This window comes from Neopelma chrysocephalum, unplaced genomic scaffold (genome assembly GCF_003984885.1).
Source record: "Neopelma chrysocephalum unplaced genomic scaffold, ASM398488v2 Primary Assembly neopelma1_105, whole genome shotgun sequence".
Lineage (NCBI taxonomy): Eukaryota > Metazoa > Chordata > Aves > Passeriformes > Pipridae > Neopelma > Neopelma chrysocephalum.
Window position 1 is genome coordinate 216,279 of NW_020897769.1, and position 14,460 is coordinate 230,738.

At 67.5% G+C, this 14,460-nt stretch overlaps 1 protein-coding gene across 9 annotated transcripts; it reads left to right on the forward strand.

Annotated features, from left to right (window-relative positions):
• The first annotated feature begins 2,081 nt into the window (after positions 1–2,081).
• Positions 2,082–14,119, forward strand: SHROOM4 (shroom family member 4). 9 transcript variants are annotated; one of them, XM_027696199.1, is made up of 10 exons: positions 2,082–2,210; positions 5,453–5,604; positions 6,751–6,882; positions 7,374–9,348; positions 9,568–9,629; positions 10,034–10,630; positions 10,892–11,314; positions 11,375–11,585; positions 12,110–12,382; positions 12,461–14,119. In XM_027696199.1, exons 1-10 carry the CDS (start codon positions 2,085–2,087, stop codon positions 12,728–12,730), a joined length of 4,221 nt encoding a protein of 1,406 aa, XP_027552000.1. In that variant the 5' UTR covers positions 2,082–2,084; the 3' UTR covers positions 12,731–14,119. The 9 variants fall into 9 exon arrangements, with proteins under 9 accessions (XP_027552000.1, XP_027552004.1, XP_027552001.1 ...); XM_027696203.1 differs by having other exon boundaries at positions 11,396–11,585; XM_027696200.1 differs by having other exon boundaries at positions 7,416–9,348; positions 11,396–11,585.
• The last annotated feature ends 341 nt before the right edge of the window (positions 14,120–14,460 follow it).

Here is a 14,460-nt window from a genome sequence, read left to right on the forward strand (position 1 = left end):
GGGAACCGCCCTGTTTGGGTGCAGGCATAGGGACATGGGGGGAGCTGGGGGGTGTGCTGGTGCCTGCCTTGCCCCAGATGCTGCCCACCCTTCACGGTGCCAGTTGAGCACAGTGCTGAGGGCTGTGGTGGGGGGTGTGGTGGGGGATGTGTGTGGTGCTTAATGGGCTGTGGGGCCACGTGATGAGCCAGGGCACAGAGCCCTCACGCCTGGCCAGGCAGCCCTGGTTACTCATTTGGGAAAGGGCACAAGGGGCAGACGAACCATTGGAGGCTGGGAAAAGTCCAGGCATGGCATCAGCCAGCCATGAGGGAGGAGCATGGTAAGGGTGGTGGCAAGGCCACAGGGGAGAGCAGGAGAGTCACGTCAGGGGTGGACATGAGTGGTGTCATGTGGGTCGCCATATGAGAGGGGCCATGCATCACTGCTGGGTGGGCTCCAGCACCACAAACATCCCAGGTACAACCCCACTCTGTGCCTGGGGACACCCTGGCACAGGAACAGGGCATGTGCACTGGGCTGCCTGCAGCCAGGCTGGGCAGGGTGCAGAGTTTAAGGCAGGCACTGGTGGACAAGGGTTGCCAAGAAAAGTTCGAGGGACCCTTCCTGCACTGGGGCTGAGCCAGCCTGTGGTGGCCCGTCAGCCTGGCACTGCAAGCCCACCCTCCCAGGCCATGGCAGGCAACCGGGGGCTGCAGGCGTTGCTGGCAGGGCAGAGCTTTCCAGGCCGGCTGTGCTGTCTGGGAAAGAGATGAGTAAGAGCCGTGGCCTCGGGCGGGAAGGGGAGGAGCAGGACTCCCGGGCTCCCCCGGGAACCAGTGCTGATCCACTCCCACCGCCCTCAGCTGCCACCCGCCGCCTCCTTCCCCTGTCTGTTTCCCCAAAGGGTGGCACAGATGCCCCTCCTGGGCCTGGCAGGGAAAAGACAAAGGTGAAGCAGGGCCACACTGCCACATGTGCCCTGAGGTGCCCGGCAGGACGGGGACAGGGTGTGGGCCAGCATGGGCAGGCCAGACAGGAGCCAGCAGCATGTGCTGGCCCGCAGGCAGCAGAGCTCGGGGCGCCAGCGTGGCTGCAGGGCGGGGAGCTGGGGGGGCTGCATCTCTTACTGCCACCCCCTTGCACCCACATGAGTGCTGCCGAACTGCCAGACACACTGTGCCGCTGTGCCAGGCTAAGCTGTGCCGAGCTGGCCCTAATGCTGCGAGTCCCTGGCGGCACCATACTGTGCTGGGCCAAACTGGGTTGTTCTGAGCTGAACTGTGCCAGGCCATGCTGTGCCAAGCCGAATTGTGCCAGCCCTGCTTGTCCACGTCAGCCCAAGCTAAACTAAACCAAGCTAAACTAAACTGGGTCAGGCCAAATGGAGCTAAACCAGGTGAGGCCCCTGGTCATGCTGTGCTGTACCGAACTGAACCATTTCATCCCTGTGTCGTGCTGTGCTGAGCTGAGCCGAGCCAAGCCAGAATGTGCCAGACCAGCTGAGCTGCACTGAGCCATGGTGGGCTGAGCCACGCTGACTCCCCTGTCATCCCACACTGAGCTGAGCTGTGCTGTATTGTTCTGCACTGAACTGTGCCAGCACTCCATGTCATGCCATGCTGGGCTGAGCTGGATGGAGTTGAACTACACTGGCTGGGCCTTGCCAAGCTGAGCCAAGCAGCTCACTGTGGATCCCTGGGCTAAAGGGTGGCGTGCCAAGCCAAGCTGAGCTTAGTAGCAAGGTGCTGCGCTGTGCCATTGCATGCTGAGCCATGCCATGAGCTGTGCTAAGCCAAGCCGTGCCATGCTGAGCTGTGCCGCGCTATGCTGAGCCATGCCGAGCCATGCCATGGCAACACCAAGCCGTGCCATGGCAATGCCAAGCCATGCCAAGCCAAGCCATGTCATGGCAATGCCGTGCCGAGCAGGGCCGGCCGCCGCCGTCCCTCCGCGCCTTATTGGCGGCGGCGGAGCAGCCCCGGTGCGGGTCGGCCCCGCCCCGCACTCGCCCCGCGCCGCTCAGCCCGGGCGGGCGGGGGTGTCATTTCCTCCGCGGCGCGGGGCCGGGCCGGGCCGGGATGGGGCTGTAGTTTGTAGCCGCCATGGAGCGGGCCGAGGGCCGGCCCGGCGCCCCCCAGTACGTGCATGTGCAGCTGCAGGGGGGCGCGCCCTGGGGCTTCACGCTGCGCGGCGGGCTGGAGCACGGCGAGCCCCTCATCGTCTCCAAGGTAGGCACCGCCGGCGCCGTCCCGCGTGGGCTCCGCGGCATCCCCCCGCCACGGGCCTCCCGCCCGCGGCGGGGCGCGGGAGGCGGGAGGGGGGACACCCGGGGCGCGGCGGCGGCGTCGGGAGGTGCGGGGAGCCCCGGGCGCGGGGTCGCGTGTCCCGGCGCGCCGGGGCGGGGGCGGCCACCCCGCACCCACGAGCCCCGCGACCCGCCGCTCAGAGCCGCGGGGGGAGAGCGGGAGCGAGGGGGGCGGAGGGACAGCCCGGGCCCGGCGGCAGGAAGAAATTCCTCTGGCACATCCGTTGGGCTGGCGTCGGGGGCGGCCCCCGCGGCCCCCCTTCCCTCCCGTCCTCGCCGGTGCCGTCCCGCGGGGCGTAGCCGGGGGAGGTCAGCCCCCCTTCCTGTGCCCACCCGTCGGTGCCGCGCCCACGGACGCCCCCGGGACCGGGTTCTACGGGGACGTTGAGGGCCACGGTGTGGGGGACCAAAGTCCGTCCCGTCGCGCCCCGGGCACCCCTGGAACGCAGGGGCAGGACCTTGCCCGGGACGGGGCGGACGCCGGGGTGCGGGGCCCGACTGCAACCGGGAGTGCGGGGTGAGGGTGACCCCCACGGCCGCGGTGTCTCGCCGCACAGGGGGTCACCGATTCCCGGCCCCCGCCGGCCGCATCGCCCTGCGGTGAGACCGGCAGGGAGCCGGGCAGCGGCCGGGGAAGCCCCAGCAGCCGCCCCTCCGCGGTGCCCGGACGGGCCCCTGTCGCCGGGCGGTTTGGCCGCCTGCCCGCCCGGTGCCACCATCCTGCCGGGCCGGGGTGCGGCGGGCCGGGCTGGCGGCCCCGGGGCTGCTCCCTGCCCCGAGCCGGGCTGGTTGCGCCCCCGGGCCGCCCCACGCCCTCGGCGGGACGCGGGCAGCGCGGTCTGGCTGGGGGAGCTGGAAAAGTGGCTCCGGTCCCAGCCCTGCGCCCTGGGGTGGCACCGCCGGCGGGCGGGAGCCGGGGGCGGAGGGGGCAGCTGCCCGCGCCCCGACCGGCTGCCGGGCTCCTCGGGGCGGTGGGTCCCAGTGGGTTCGCCAGCTGCCGGAGGAGGGGATGGGAGGGCCAGGGGATGTTCCCCACCGCTGCTGAGAAGGGGGGGGTGGTCCTTGCGGGCCGCGGGGTGCCGGCCCCCGCGCTCCTCCGGCCGCGCCGCCGCCGCGTGTGCTCGGCAGACAAAGGGGGCTTGTTCCAACGCTCTGTGCATTCAGGGGAGGGTCCCCCGGGGCCACTGCTCCGCCGCTGTGGCCGGCCGAGGTGTGTGCGGGGAGGGGGCGGCCCCCGCCTGCTGCGCGGGGGGCCCGGGCCCCGCGCCGGAAAGGGGAAGGGCGTCCCCGCACTCGGTGACACAGTTTGGCCATTCCAAACTCCCACTCCGGGCGGGATCCCTTCCTGTGGCAGAGTCCCACGGCGGGGCTCCCATGGGCTCCAGGCCCTCTATGGGGCTGCGAGAGCTCTCCGGCACAGGGTCCCCTTGAGCACGTCGGGGACAAGAAGGGAGGTTGGTGTGGGGCAGGGTGGGCACAGCTCTGGCATTGCTCGGGCTGTGATTCCTAAGACAAGTTTCTCCTGGGGCAGGCAGATACTCCTGTGAGCCATCTGGTGCCCACCATTAGGGGCCAGGGTGAACAGCAGGGGTGGTGTTCGGGAAGAGTCCAGGGCTGTCCCATTCCAGGTTTGTCTGGCAGTGCTGAGTTCACTGGTAGTGAAGGCAGAACAAGGGGCTGTTTGTGCCAGATTTAGCTCCTGGGGAGTGATGCCAGGGCTGAGCCATGTCCGTCCTGGTGCATGTGATGGCCCAGACGTGGGTGCAGCCCTGGTGGTGTCCTGCAGCAGGGGGGACACCCTTCGCGTCTGACTCAGCCCTGTGGCCGTGGCAGGCAAGGCTGGGTGGGCACATGGCTGGGCAGAGGACTGGGGTTAAGGTGCAGTCTGTCCTGCCTGCTCTGCCAGTGCCCAGTGGCAGGGGGTAAACTCAGGTGCTCCACTGACTGCATGGTCAGACTGGGAGCCCTCACAGGCAGCCAGAGTCCCCTGCCAGGAAGGCAGCACTGTGGCTGGCGTCTGGGTGGGAGGGCAACGTCCCTGCACAGGCAGACACATTGGGCTGTGCCTAGCCTGGCCATGGCATTGCAGTGCCCAGATCCCTGAAAAAAGGGGAGAGCTGTGGAGTGCTGGGCATAGCTGTGCCAGTCAGGGCCATGGGGCACTGCTGGAATGGGCAGGAGGCCTTGCTGCTGCTGCCTGCTTCCCAAGGTGCTATCTTGTCCAGGGGCAGCGGGATGGCCCCTGAGACCTGGCTGGCACCAGGGCTGGAAAGGGGTGCCCCAAGGCATGTGCACTGTGACTGGCCTGCTAGGAAGTCATGGGTGCTCCCTGTCACTGGGGCCTGACTGCTGCCCAGGCTGGTGCTGCAGGCACTGTGAGCAGAGCTCGTTCCTTGGCTGAGCTTGGGAGCAGCTGGGCAGGGTAAGGAGCCCATGAGTGCAGGAGCCCCAGCATGGGGCTCCTTAACTCTGCTCTGTGGGTGGCTGTAGTGGCTGGCCACATCCACACCAGGCAAGGGGGCACGGGGCACCCCAGGTCCTGCTGGCATTGGGCACTCTGTCTGCACCTGCTGGGCACTGCTCATCCCAGGACTGCCCACGCTGCACCTTCCTGCTGGGGCAGAGGGGATGGGCTGAGGGCCCATGTGCTGGCAGCACCATGGCCTTGTGTCCTCCAAGCTGCAGCAGTACAGGATACCAGGCTCATTTTGGCCATGGGTGTCAGGGATGGGTAGGCATGTTCCAGGGCTCAGTGCTTCCCCTGCTAGTTGTCTCCCATGGGCACATAGGGCATGATGGCATGCTTTGGGCATTGAAATCACCACGGGTGCCCAGGCAGGCCCGACAGGGGGCTGGAAGCAGCGGCAGGGGGCTGGCATCCACGCCGGACAAAGGGCCCTTGTGCTGCCTGCACCCGCGGGGGAATCTGCTGGGATGGGACATTTTTCTTTCTCCCCCCTCCCCGATGTCCTTTCCTTGCTCAGAAATTCATGTGACCAGAGAAGGGGGGGAGCCCGGCGCGCTCAGATCCTTCTGTGGTGCCTGGGGTTCAGGCAACTGCCCCTTATCGAAGCCTCTTTCTCCCCCGGCACCCCGTGGCAGCCGCACGTCCCCTGGGATGTTCTGGGGGCCGTGCCCCCCCTGACGCCCCTCTCTGTTGCCCAGGTGGAGGATGGGGGCAAGGCTGCCCTGTCCCGCCGGCTGCAGCCGGGTGACGAGCTGGTGAACATCAGCGGGACGCCGCTGTACGGGTCCCGCCAGGAGGCCCTGATCCTCATCAAGGGCTCCTACCGCACCCTGAAGATGATCGTTCGCAGGTTGGCAGCGCTGCGGGGGAGGGACGCAGGGAGGGCCAGCGGGGCTTTGCCTGCCCGGGGGGCTGGCAGGAGCCTGGAGGTGCCCTTGCCTCCAGCCTGGAGGTGCCCCTTGCTGGGATGGGATGGGGGTCAGTCCCCCTGCGGCTGCCAGTGCTCTGGGTGGGTGGGGGTTCCCCAGCCAGAGGAGCCGGGGCAGTGCGGCGGGCTCGCCACCCCCTTGCTGGGCGGTATCCTCAAGCGTGGCCGCTCCTCTCCCTTCCTGCCTGCCTCCTGCCTGCCTGCCTGGGAAAGGAAGGAGAGGCAGGGCTGGGCCTTGCAGTCTTCCCCCCCACCCCCAATCTGCATCCATTCCCTGGCTGCATTCTGACTGACTCCAGCTCCAGCGGCACCCAGGGGCAGGAGCAGCACAGGGCACTGCCCACTCGTCAGGGGTACCACGGGGCTGTGCTGGGGCTCAGCATCGTCCATGGTGAGTTTGGGGGCCCTGGGAAGGGAAGTCCCTGCACTGACTCGGCACCTTGTCCTTGCCACCCTCCTTGCCTAGTCAGTGGATGCTGGGGCAGCACTCAGCACTTGGGGGGTTCAGGAGGTGGCTTTTGACCGAGTGCCTGTGTGGTGGCACTGGACACCGCTGCCTACATGTGGTGTGGGGACTGGAGAACCCCACGGCTGCCAGGGGTTGGGATAGGGCCCAGCACAGGACCCCTCCCTCCTCCCTGGAGACAAGATGTGACCGGTGCTTGCTGGGGATGCTGAGGGACCAAGGAACAAGGAGGGAAGGTCAGGCTTGTGGTGGAGATGCAGATGTGGCCTCAGGGTCCCTTGGTGGAGCCGGTCCAGTCCCAGCAGGGACATTTGCCCTGCCCAGGGCGTTGCCTGCGGGCTGCGCAGGGGCCACGTCCTCGGTCCCCTGTTGATGCTGGCAACAGGGATGCTGCAGGCAGGGACCCTGGCCAGTGGGGTGAACTGTGGGATCCCCCTGCCCACTGCCGGGTGCTGGCAGGGCTGGACCCTCCTCGCCACTGTCCCCCTTGGGCAGGCGCTGGCCTGGGGGGACAGGAAGCCCCGTAGGAAGTGACTTCAGCCCCGGTTCCTCGGCCTGGCTTCCTCCCCATTCTTGTCCTTTCCCGCTGTTGCTCTTGGCAGGAGGAGTGTGCCCGTCCTCCGGCCCCATTCCTGGCACGTGGCCAAACTTGCCGAAAGCCGCCCCGACGCCCCCACCATGCACTGCCCCGCTGATGCCTTCAGCCTCTCGTGGCCCTCAGGGTGTGATGTCAGGTGAGACCCTGGGGCATTCCTGAGACTGTGCAAGGGGAGGGGGCACACGGGGCACCCGCTTCGGTCAGCGTGGGGGCTGTGGGGTAGATGCTCACATGCCTGCCCCACACAACTGTCGGGCATCCCCCCTCATCCTTCCACTGCACTGCCCTTTCCCCTGCCTGTTTACTCCCAGCTCCCGGCAGGAAGGGGCGGTGGCTCTGCCGGAGCTGGCCAGGAGCTGCTTAGTCCCATTGCCCCGGCTGCCAGAGCTGGGAGGTCCCGAGTGGCTGGAGTCAGGCACACCCTGTGTTCCCTGTGCCTGCTCCCCCTGCCTGTGCTGGGGCAATCTTGGTGCTGCCCCCAAACCCGGTGGTGAAGAGCAGATTGGGGCTGCACTGCTCTGTGCCCCCTTGTCCTGGGGAGGGTGTATGTGTAGGGGGGTGGGATCCCCGCGGAGCTGGGCAGGGGGTGGCAGACACCCCTAATGCTGGCATGGGGCCGGGCAGCAGTGAGCTGTCCCTGCAGTGGAACCCGCTGTCCCGGCACTGCAGCACCGACCGGAGCAGCTCCATCGGGAGCATGGAGAGCCTGGACCACCCCGGCCAGGCCTACTATGAAGGAGACCCCTCACCCGTTGACCAGGGCATGTACCACAGCAAGCGGGACTCGGCCTATAGCTCCTTCTCTGCCAGCTCCATCGCCTCCGACTGCGCCCTCTCCCTCCGCCCTGAAGAGGCCGTGTCCACTGACTCCAGCTTTCAAGGCCCCTGCAAGGCCCCTGACGGCCGCTACCTGACCACAGGGGCTGAGCCATCTGCCAGCCGGCACCCCGAGGCCTGGCGGGCGCCTGTGCCCCCCCAGCCCCCTGTGAGGAGGGACAGCCTGCGGGCAGCCCCGGGCAGCAGAGGGGACAGGCACCGGGCGTCAGTGTCAGCGGACATGCTGCATGCCAAGGGCCGGTGGATCTCCGACACCTTCCTCTGCCAGCGGGATGGGGAAGCGGAGGCGGTGGGCGGGAGGACGCTGGCACCGTACCCCACAAAGGACCGTCTCTCTGCTGACCAGTATTACATGCTGAGCTCCCACCCGGACCAGTGCCCAGCTGAGCCGCTCCTGGGGGAGAGCATGGAGTCTGATGACCGGCTGTACCTGGATGGCAGCACGCACCGAGTGCTGGATGCCACGACAGCAGGTGACAACCCGTTGCTGTCCCCCCTCAAGGGCCACGTGCCACACCGGCACAGTGCTCCCGAGCAGCTGCTGGCCTCCCAGCTCCGCTCCCTCCAGGTGGGCTCCAGCAGCGAGCGAGCCTCGCCAGCCCCCGATGGGCACCGCTGGACCTTGTCCCCACTGCACCCCGAGGGCAGCCGGGGGGGAACCGCAGGGGCTACCCAGGACCCCCCGCTCTGCCCAGAGCCTTGCTGCCACTGCTGCCCCGAGCCTCAGCGAGCCTGCGGGCAGGACGGCCGGGGGACCAGCCCGGCGCTCAGCACCGAGGGGCCGGCGGAGGAGGAGAGCCGGGCAGGGGCCCGGCGGGCCGGGGGTCCTCCCCACCGCTCTGCTCAGATGCGCCGCCGCAGCGACCGCTTCGCCACCAGCCTGCGCAACGAGATCCAGCGGCGCAAGGCCCAGCTGCAGAAGAGCCGGGGTCCCGGTGCCCCCCCGCCTGGCGAGGAGCCGGTGGAGGAGACGGAGGAGCCCCCTGAGAGCAGCGTGCCGGCAGAGGGACCCCCCGCCCTGGCCGAGCGTCTCAGCCCTGCGCCGAGCGAGGACGGCAGGAACGCCGGCCGCGCGGGGGACCGGGGTATCCCCACTCCTGACCCGCTGCCAGCCCCCAAAGGGCCCCCATCCCCCGAGCGGGCGGTGCCAACAGCCAGGGGCCGCTGGCGCTGGTCCCCGGAGCGCAAGCTGCAGCCGCAGCGCTCGCCCAGCCCCGGTGAGCTGGAGGGCTACAGCCAGGGCCCGGTGGCCCGCAGCTCCCCACCGCGGGGCAGCGACGAGGCCGTCCTCCTGCCCTTTGCCGACCGCCGCCGGTTCTTTGAGGAGAGCAGCCGGCCGGCACCGCCCCAGCACAGCAAGCCCCCGGTGGGCGATCCCGGTGCCTTCCAGCCCCATGGCCCCGAGCACCGGGACGTCCGCCGCCTCTCCGTGGACCAGCCTTACAGCCCCCCGTCCCCCAGCCGCCCTGGCTCTGCCGGCCCCTACGCTGAGTGCTGCCGGGAGCAGCCCCCCTGCTACAAGCCGCTGGGGAGGCCGGGAGAGCTGGATTATGCGCGGGGCTTTTCCTACCCCTATGGGGTTCCCCTGCGCCCCGAGCCCTGCCGCTACTGCGGAGGGGATCCGTGCCCGCCGCCGCTGCCTCGCGGCCATCCCTGCCGCTGCCACCCCCAGCCCTGGGTGCGCTGCCCCGACTGCTGCTGCCCGGCCCCCCGTCCTGGGCGAGAGGAGAGCGACGTGTGGCCCCCTCGGAGAGCTTTCGCCCCGGTGAGTAACTCCACCCGGGACTGTGCTGGGGAGCAGCACTGGCAACCCCTTGCACTCCTGGAGTGTGACCTTGGGTTGGGGTGCGGAGTACTGTGCCCATGTTGGCCCTGCAGACCCACTGCATGCCTTCTGCACCTGAATGGGGATGGGATGGCACGGGGTTGCTGGGAAGGGGGATGTTGACCCCTCTTTCATACTCCCTCTCCTTCCCCCACGCAGGAATTTCCTCAGGATGAGTGGGAGCCACCTGCGATAACCAGGAAAGTCAGCCAGTCTGTCAGGTGAGCCCATGCCAGGTACCGGAGTGCTGGGATGTGCGTGACACTCGGTGGGGACCTTTGCCAGGGAGAGGTGGAGACTGCCATGATTTTGGTGGGGGATATACAAAGTGCTTCCTGTAATGCCTTGTCCATCTCAACGTGGTGGCTGTGAAACGGGAGCATGTGCCACCTTGGGCACACAGGGCCAGGGGGCATGAGGAGGCATCCACAGCAAGGAGAGTCCCTCCTTGCCCATCCCCGGAGGTCTGGGGGCATCTCCAGGGGGTTCTGCCCAGTGGGAGAGCGTGGGCTTCCCCCACCACCAGGGCTGGGTGACTCCAGCTGGGGAAAATGAGGCAGGGGTGGGCATGAGCTGCCAGGGGGTGACAGTGTGTGGGGGGACGGGCGTCTCCTTCTCTCCCCAGTGAGCTCTCCCACTACCAAATGGGCTTCCAAAGGCTCGGCCCCTTCCACACCTGCTTTGAGAGCGCCGAGCCGGAGTGGCCACCCTGCTACCGGGCCACATCCACGCACGACCTCTCGTGGGATAGCGACCGCCTGGCCCGCACGCCTGAGAGCCCCCCGGACCCGCTGCACCGCCCGCTGCGGGGCAGAGCCTTCTCCGAGAGCCACCTCAACCTGGAACCTGCCAGTCCCCGGGGCCGCGAACGGAAGGACCTCTTCCGTGCTAAGCTGGACCAACCCCGCATCCCCAAAAAGAAGGGCCCCCCGCCTCCCCGCCCACCTCCCCCCAACTGGGAGAAGTACAGGCAGCGCCGGGCGTCCCAGCACCCGCCGGATGGTGCTGGGCACGGCTCTGCCTTTGCCGCCCTGGTGCCGCCCCGCAGCATTGCTGATGTGGTGCGTGAGCGGTCCCAGAGCCTCACCGGGGAGCAGGGGGGCCGGTCCTGGGGGCATGCTGCTCGCCCCCCTGCTCCACCAGGCGCCTGGCCCCGTCCCGAGCCCCCCGGATCACTTCGCAGGACTCCTGGGCCCGATGTTGGCAACGCCGAGATTTGCAGGCAAGTGCTGCCGTGGCGTGGGGGTGGGAGTGGGGCTGCAGGCACAGCCTCAACACGGGTGGGCTTTTGCGGTCCCGTGGCCCCTTGTACCCTGCATCAGAGCATCCTAATCCACCCCTTGGGGCACACTCTGGGGTTTTTTTGGGGTGGGGGGTATCCCTGACCTCTTTGCCTGGAGTGGCCACAGCCCCCCTGCCCATCACTGTCCCCAGGACAGGGATGGGCAGGGGGGCTGACGTGCCCCTGTGGGGGTGTTGGCAGGGTGGCAGGGGCTGGGGAGAAGCGGCCAAAGGCAAAGAAGCCCTGGGAGATGGAGGAGCAGCCCCAAAGGCTCATCCGGAACCAGGAGCGGGGCTGTGCTGGTCCCTGTGGGGTGGGTGAGTGCTCCCCACCCCTGCCTGGTGGCCCCAGCCCAGCTGTGCCAGAGGCACTCAAGCCCAGTCCCGGGGCAGCAGAGGGGGTGAGCTGCCAGGGCAGCCGGCCCCAGCCCCGCCGCGTGGACTCGGAGGAACTGCTGTGGAATATGGCAGTCAGGGACCACTCCCTGGCCAATGTCCATGCCCCTTTGGCCCCCTTTGGCACCACCACTGAGGTGATTGGTGAGCTGCTGGTGGCGGGGGAGCGGCAGGCCTGGCGGGAGCGTCTCCAGCAGGACTGGCACCTGGAGGCCCTGGCACAGGACAGGTAGGGCTGGTGCAGCACTGGACGCTGTGCGGAGGGCAGGCTGCACCCTGCCACCCCCAGCACTGACCCCTGCCCCCCCAGGCAAGGCTTTGAGCCCATCTCGCCACCCCCTGGGAGTGTTGCCAGCTCCAGCTCCTTCCCGGTGCACTACACTGCAGCAGCAGGCAAAGCTGAGCCGCTCAGCAAGGTGACAGCGCTGCCAGAGGTAGTGGAGGGGAGCTCAGAGGATGATGATGAGGAGGAGGTGGACCAGGAGCTGGTCGAAAAGAAGGTACAGGGACTGCTCGGGCCGATGCCCTTGGGGTTCCCCACTGCCCTCGCCAGGTGCTCATGGGCACTGGGGGCATTGCGGGATTTTCACAGGGATTGGGGCATCACTGAGGGCATCACTGGGTGCCCATGGGGACCAGGAACATTGCTGCATGCTCACGGGGGCTGGGACATTGCCAGATGCATGCGAGGACCAGGGGCGTTGTCAGGTGCTTGCTGAGCCTAGGAGTGTCACCAGATGCTCGTGGGGAGCAGGGACATCTCCAGATGCTCAGTGCTTGCAGGGACTGGGACATTCCCAGATGCCCACAGGGTCCAGGGGCATCCCTTGGCTGCTTGTGGGGTCTGAGAAATTGCCAGATGCTTGTGGGGACGGGGGGCATTGCCAGTAGCTCATGGGAACCAGGGGTACTACCACGTTCTTGTGTTCTGTGGGGCTCAGCACAGCACCCCTACACCCCTGTGCCAGTCCCCCAGTGCCATGGGGGATGGCCCCAGTCACCCCTGACCCTTTTGCTCTGGCAGCTGCAGCTGATCGAGAGCCTGAGCCGCAAGCTGGCGGTGCTGCGGGAGGCACAGCGGGGGCTGCAGGAGGACATCAGCGCCAACGGGGCGCTGGGCGACGACGTGTCTGCCCGCCTGCAAGCCCTCTGCACCCCAGGGGAGTTCGACAAGTACCGCCTCTTCGTGGGTGACCTGGACAAGGTGGTCAACCTCCTGCTCTCCCTCTCGGGGCGCCTGGCCCGGGTGGAGGCTGCCCTGGGCAGCCTGGGGCCACACGCCCCCGCCGAGGACAAGGTGGGCATGGGGCGGGGAGGCACCTGCGAGGCCTTGGGGTGTGGGACCCCCTGCCGACGCCGCCCGTCTCGCCCACAGCTGGCCCTGCGGGAGAAGCGCCGGCTGCTGGTGGCGCAGCTGGAGGATGCCAAGGAGCTGAAGGAGCACGTGGGGCGGCGGGAGGAGGCGGTGGGTGCCATGGTGGCGCGGTACCTGCCCGCCGAGCACCTCCAGGACTACCAGCACTTCGTCAAGATGAAGTCAGCCCTCATTGCTGAGCAGCGGGAGCTGGAGGAGAAGATCAAGCTGGGCCAGGAGCAGCTCCGGTGCCTGCGCGAGAGCCTTGGCCAGGCCTCCAAGGGCTGCTAACCCCATACCCAGCCTCCCTCTGGGACCCTGGCTGTGGCCCCAGCTTGCTGCCAAAGCAGATCCAGCCCCTCATGGGCTCTCCCTATGTCTGTCCATCTGTCCAGCCCCTGCCTTTTATTTATTTCTCTGGTTTACCAAGCAGGGGAGGGGCTGCCAGTCCAGATGCGGACAGGGGGTGTTGTGCCAAAGAGCTGTCATGGACTCTGTGGCCATCCAGCATCCTGTGGCTCAGCAGGACCAAATGGATGGACACTGCCATCACCCTCAGAGCTCTTTCTGTGCTGACGGGGGTCCTTCCACCTCGTCCTGGACACCAGTGCCTGTCCTGCATTCGGTGCTGCACCAAGTGCCTTAAACACCCCCCAGCTGCCCTGGGGCGTATCCATGCAGTGCCTGAAAGGGTTAAAGCATGCTTGCCCTCTGTCCTGTCTGTTTGTCCAGCTCTGTCCATCTGTCCGGTGGGAGCTGAAGGAATTTCAGCCCCGGCATCCTCTTCCTCTCCATTGTATCTGAAACAATGGCCCTGGCCAGCGGGTTCTTAACCCACTCCCCGCTGGCTGAGGCACCACGGGGGCCACAGTGGGTGCCAGTGGGTGCTGTGTACCCCTCTCCTGGGGAACACTGCAGTGGGTGCCCTGGGATGGTGCCCTGCCAGGGCATGGGGTTCTGGGACCAGTGGACTGTGGCCTGTGGCTACCCCCTGTCACCCACGCTGTGGGCATGGGAACCAGCAGGTCTCATCCAGCCCTCACCTGCAGCTTCTGGCCCAACACCAGGAGTGATTAATAGAGGAAAAAACACATTAAGGACAAACCAGGGTACTTGTCCCCTCCTCTTTGCTGCAACAGCCCCAAATAGCAGTTATATGTCAGCCCTCCACTGTCCATCTGTCTCCATAGGCTGGGCAGGTGCCTTGCTACTGATTTTGCACAGGGGTTTCATGCAACCAGCAGCAGCTTGGGGCAGGGGGTAAAGTGATTTGAGAGGGCAGGGTGGGCTCTTTGGTGGCCTCGTAGCTGGACAGCCCAGTCCCAGGGTGCAGGCAGCACCCACACCTGCCCTCCTGCCCCTGCAGCAGCCCCCTTGTGTGGCTGCCCCTCAGTGTGGGCCCCCCTCAGCCTGTTCAACACTACACCCCACAGCTGCCCGGCTGTACCCTGGGATGGTGCCTGGCAGGAGTGGGGTCACCGACATTCCCTCCATCTCAGCTGCCCCCAGGATCATTGCTAGGACCAAAGACTGCACCCACTGGGTGCCATACTGCTCTCGGGGTGGGAATCAGCAGCCCTCCCCAGGGCCCTCTGCTGGGGGAGCCGCTGGTGCCCGTGCATTGCTGCGTGCCGTTGTGCCTCACACTAAAGCAGCAGCAGGAGCTGCACATCTGTCCCAGCTCTGTCTCGTGTGGTTTGTCCCTGTGCCCCGGCAAGTGGCACCGGGGAGGGGGGCGGGCAATTACTCCGACTGGGGTGAGCCAAGCCTTGGCAAGCTCTTGGGACCCGAATGGGGTTATGGAGGGTCACAGGGGGCACCTGGAGTGCAGCTGTGGGCAGGGAGCCCTCTGCACCCAGTGCTTCCAGGCTGGGCTGGAGCAGGGGGCAGTGCCTGGACTACTCCCCAGGAGCACGTAGAAGGGGCACCGCACTTAAGCGGCGGATGTCGCGCCGTCCCCGGCAACTCAGCCGCGGCATCGCAGCCTGACCTTTTTGGGGTAGGGGGCGGTGGCCGTGTCC

Coding starts and splice junctions, on each gene's coding strand:
- SHROOM4 (XM_027696194.1), top strand. CDS start 5,222: ATGGGACATTTTTCTTTCTCCCCCCTCCCCGATGTCCTTTCCTTGCTC. Junction 6,883..7,373: donor CCCTCAGGGTGTGATGTCAG/GTGAGACCCTGG, acceptor GCCGGGCAGCAG/TGAGCTGTCCCTGCAGTGGA. Junction 11,315..11,374: donor GAGGCCCTGGCACAGGACAG/GTAGGGCTGGTG, acceptor TGCCACCCCCAG/CACTGACCCCTGCCCCCCCA.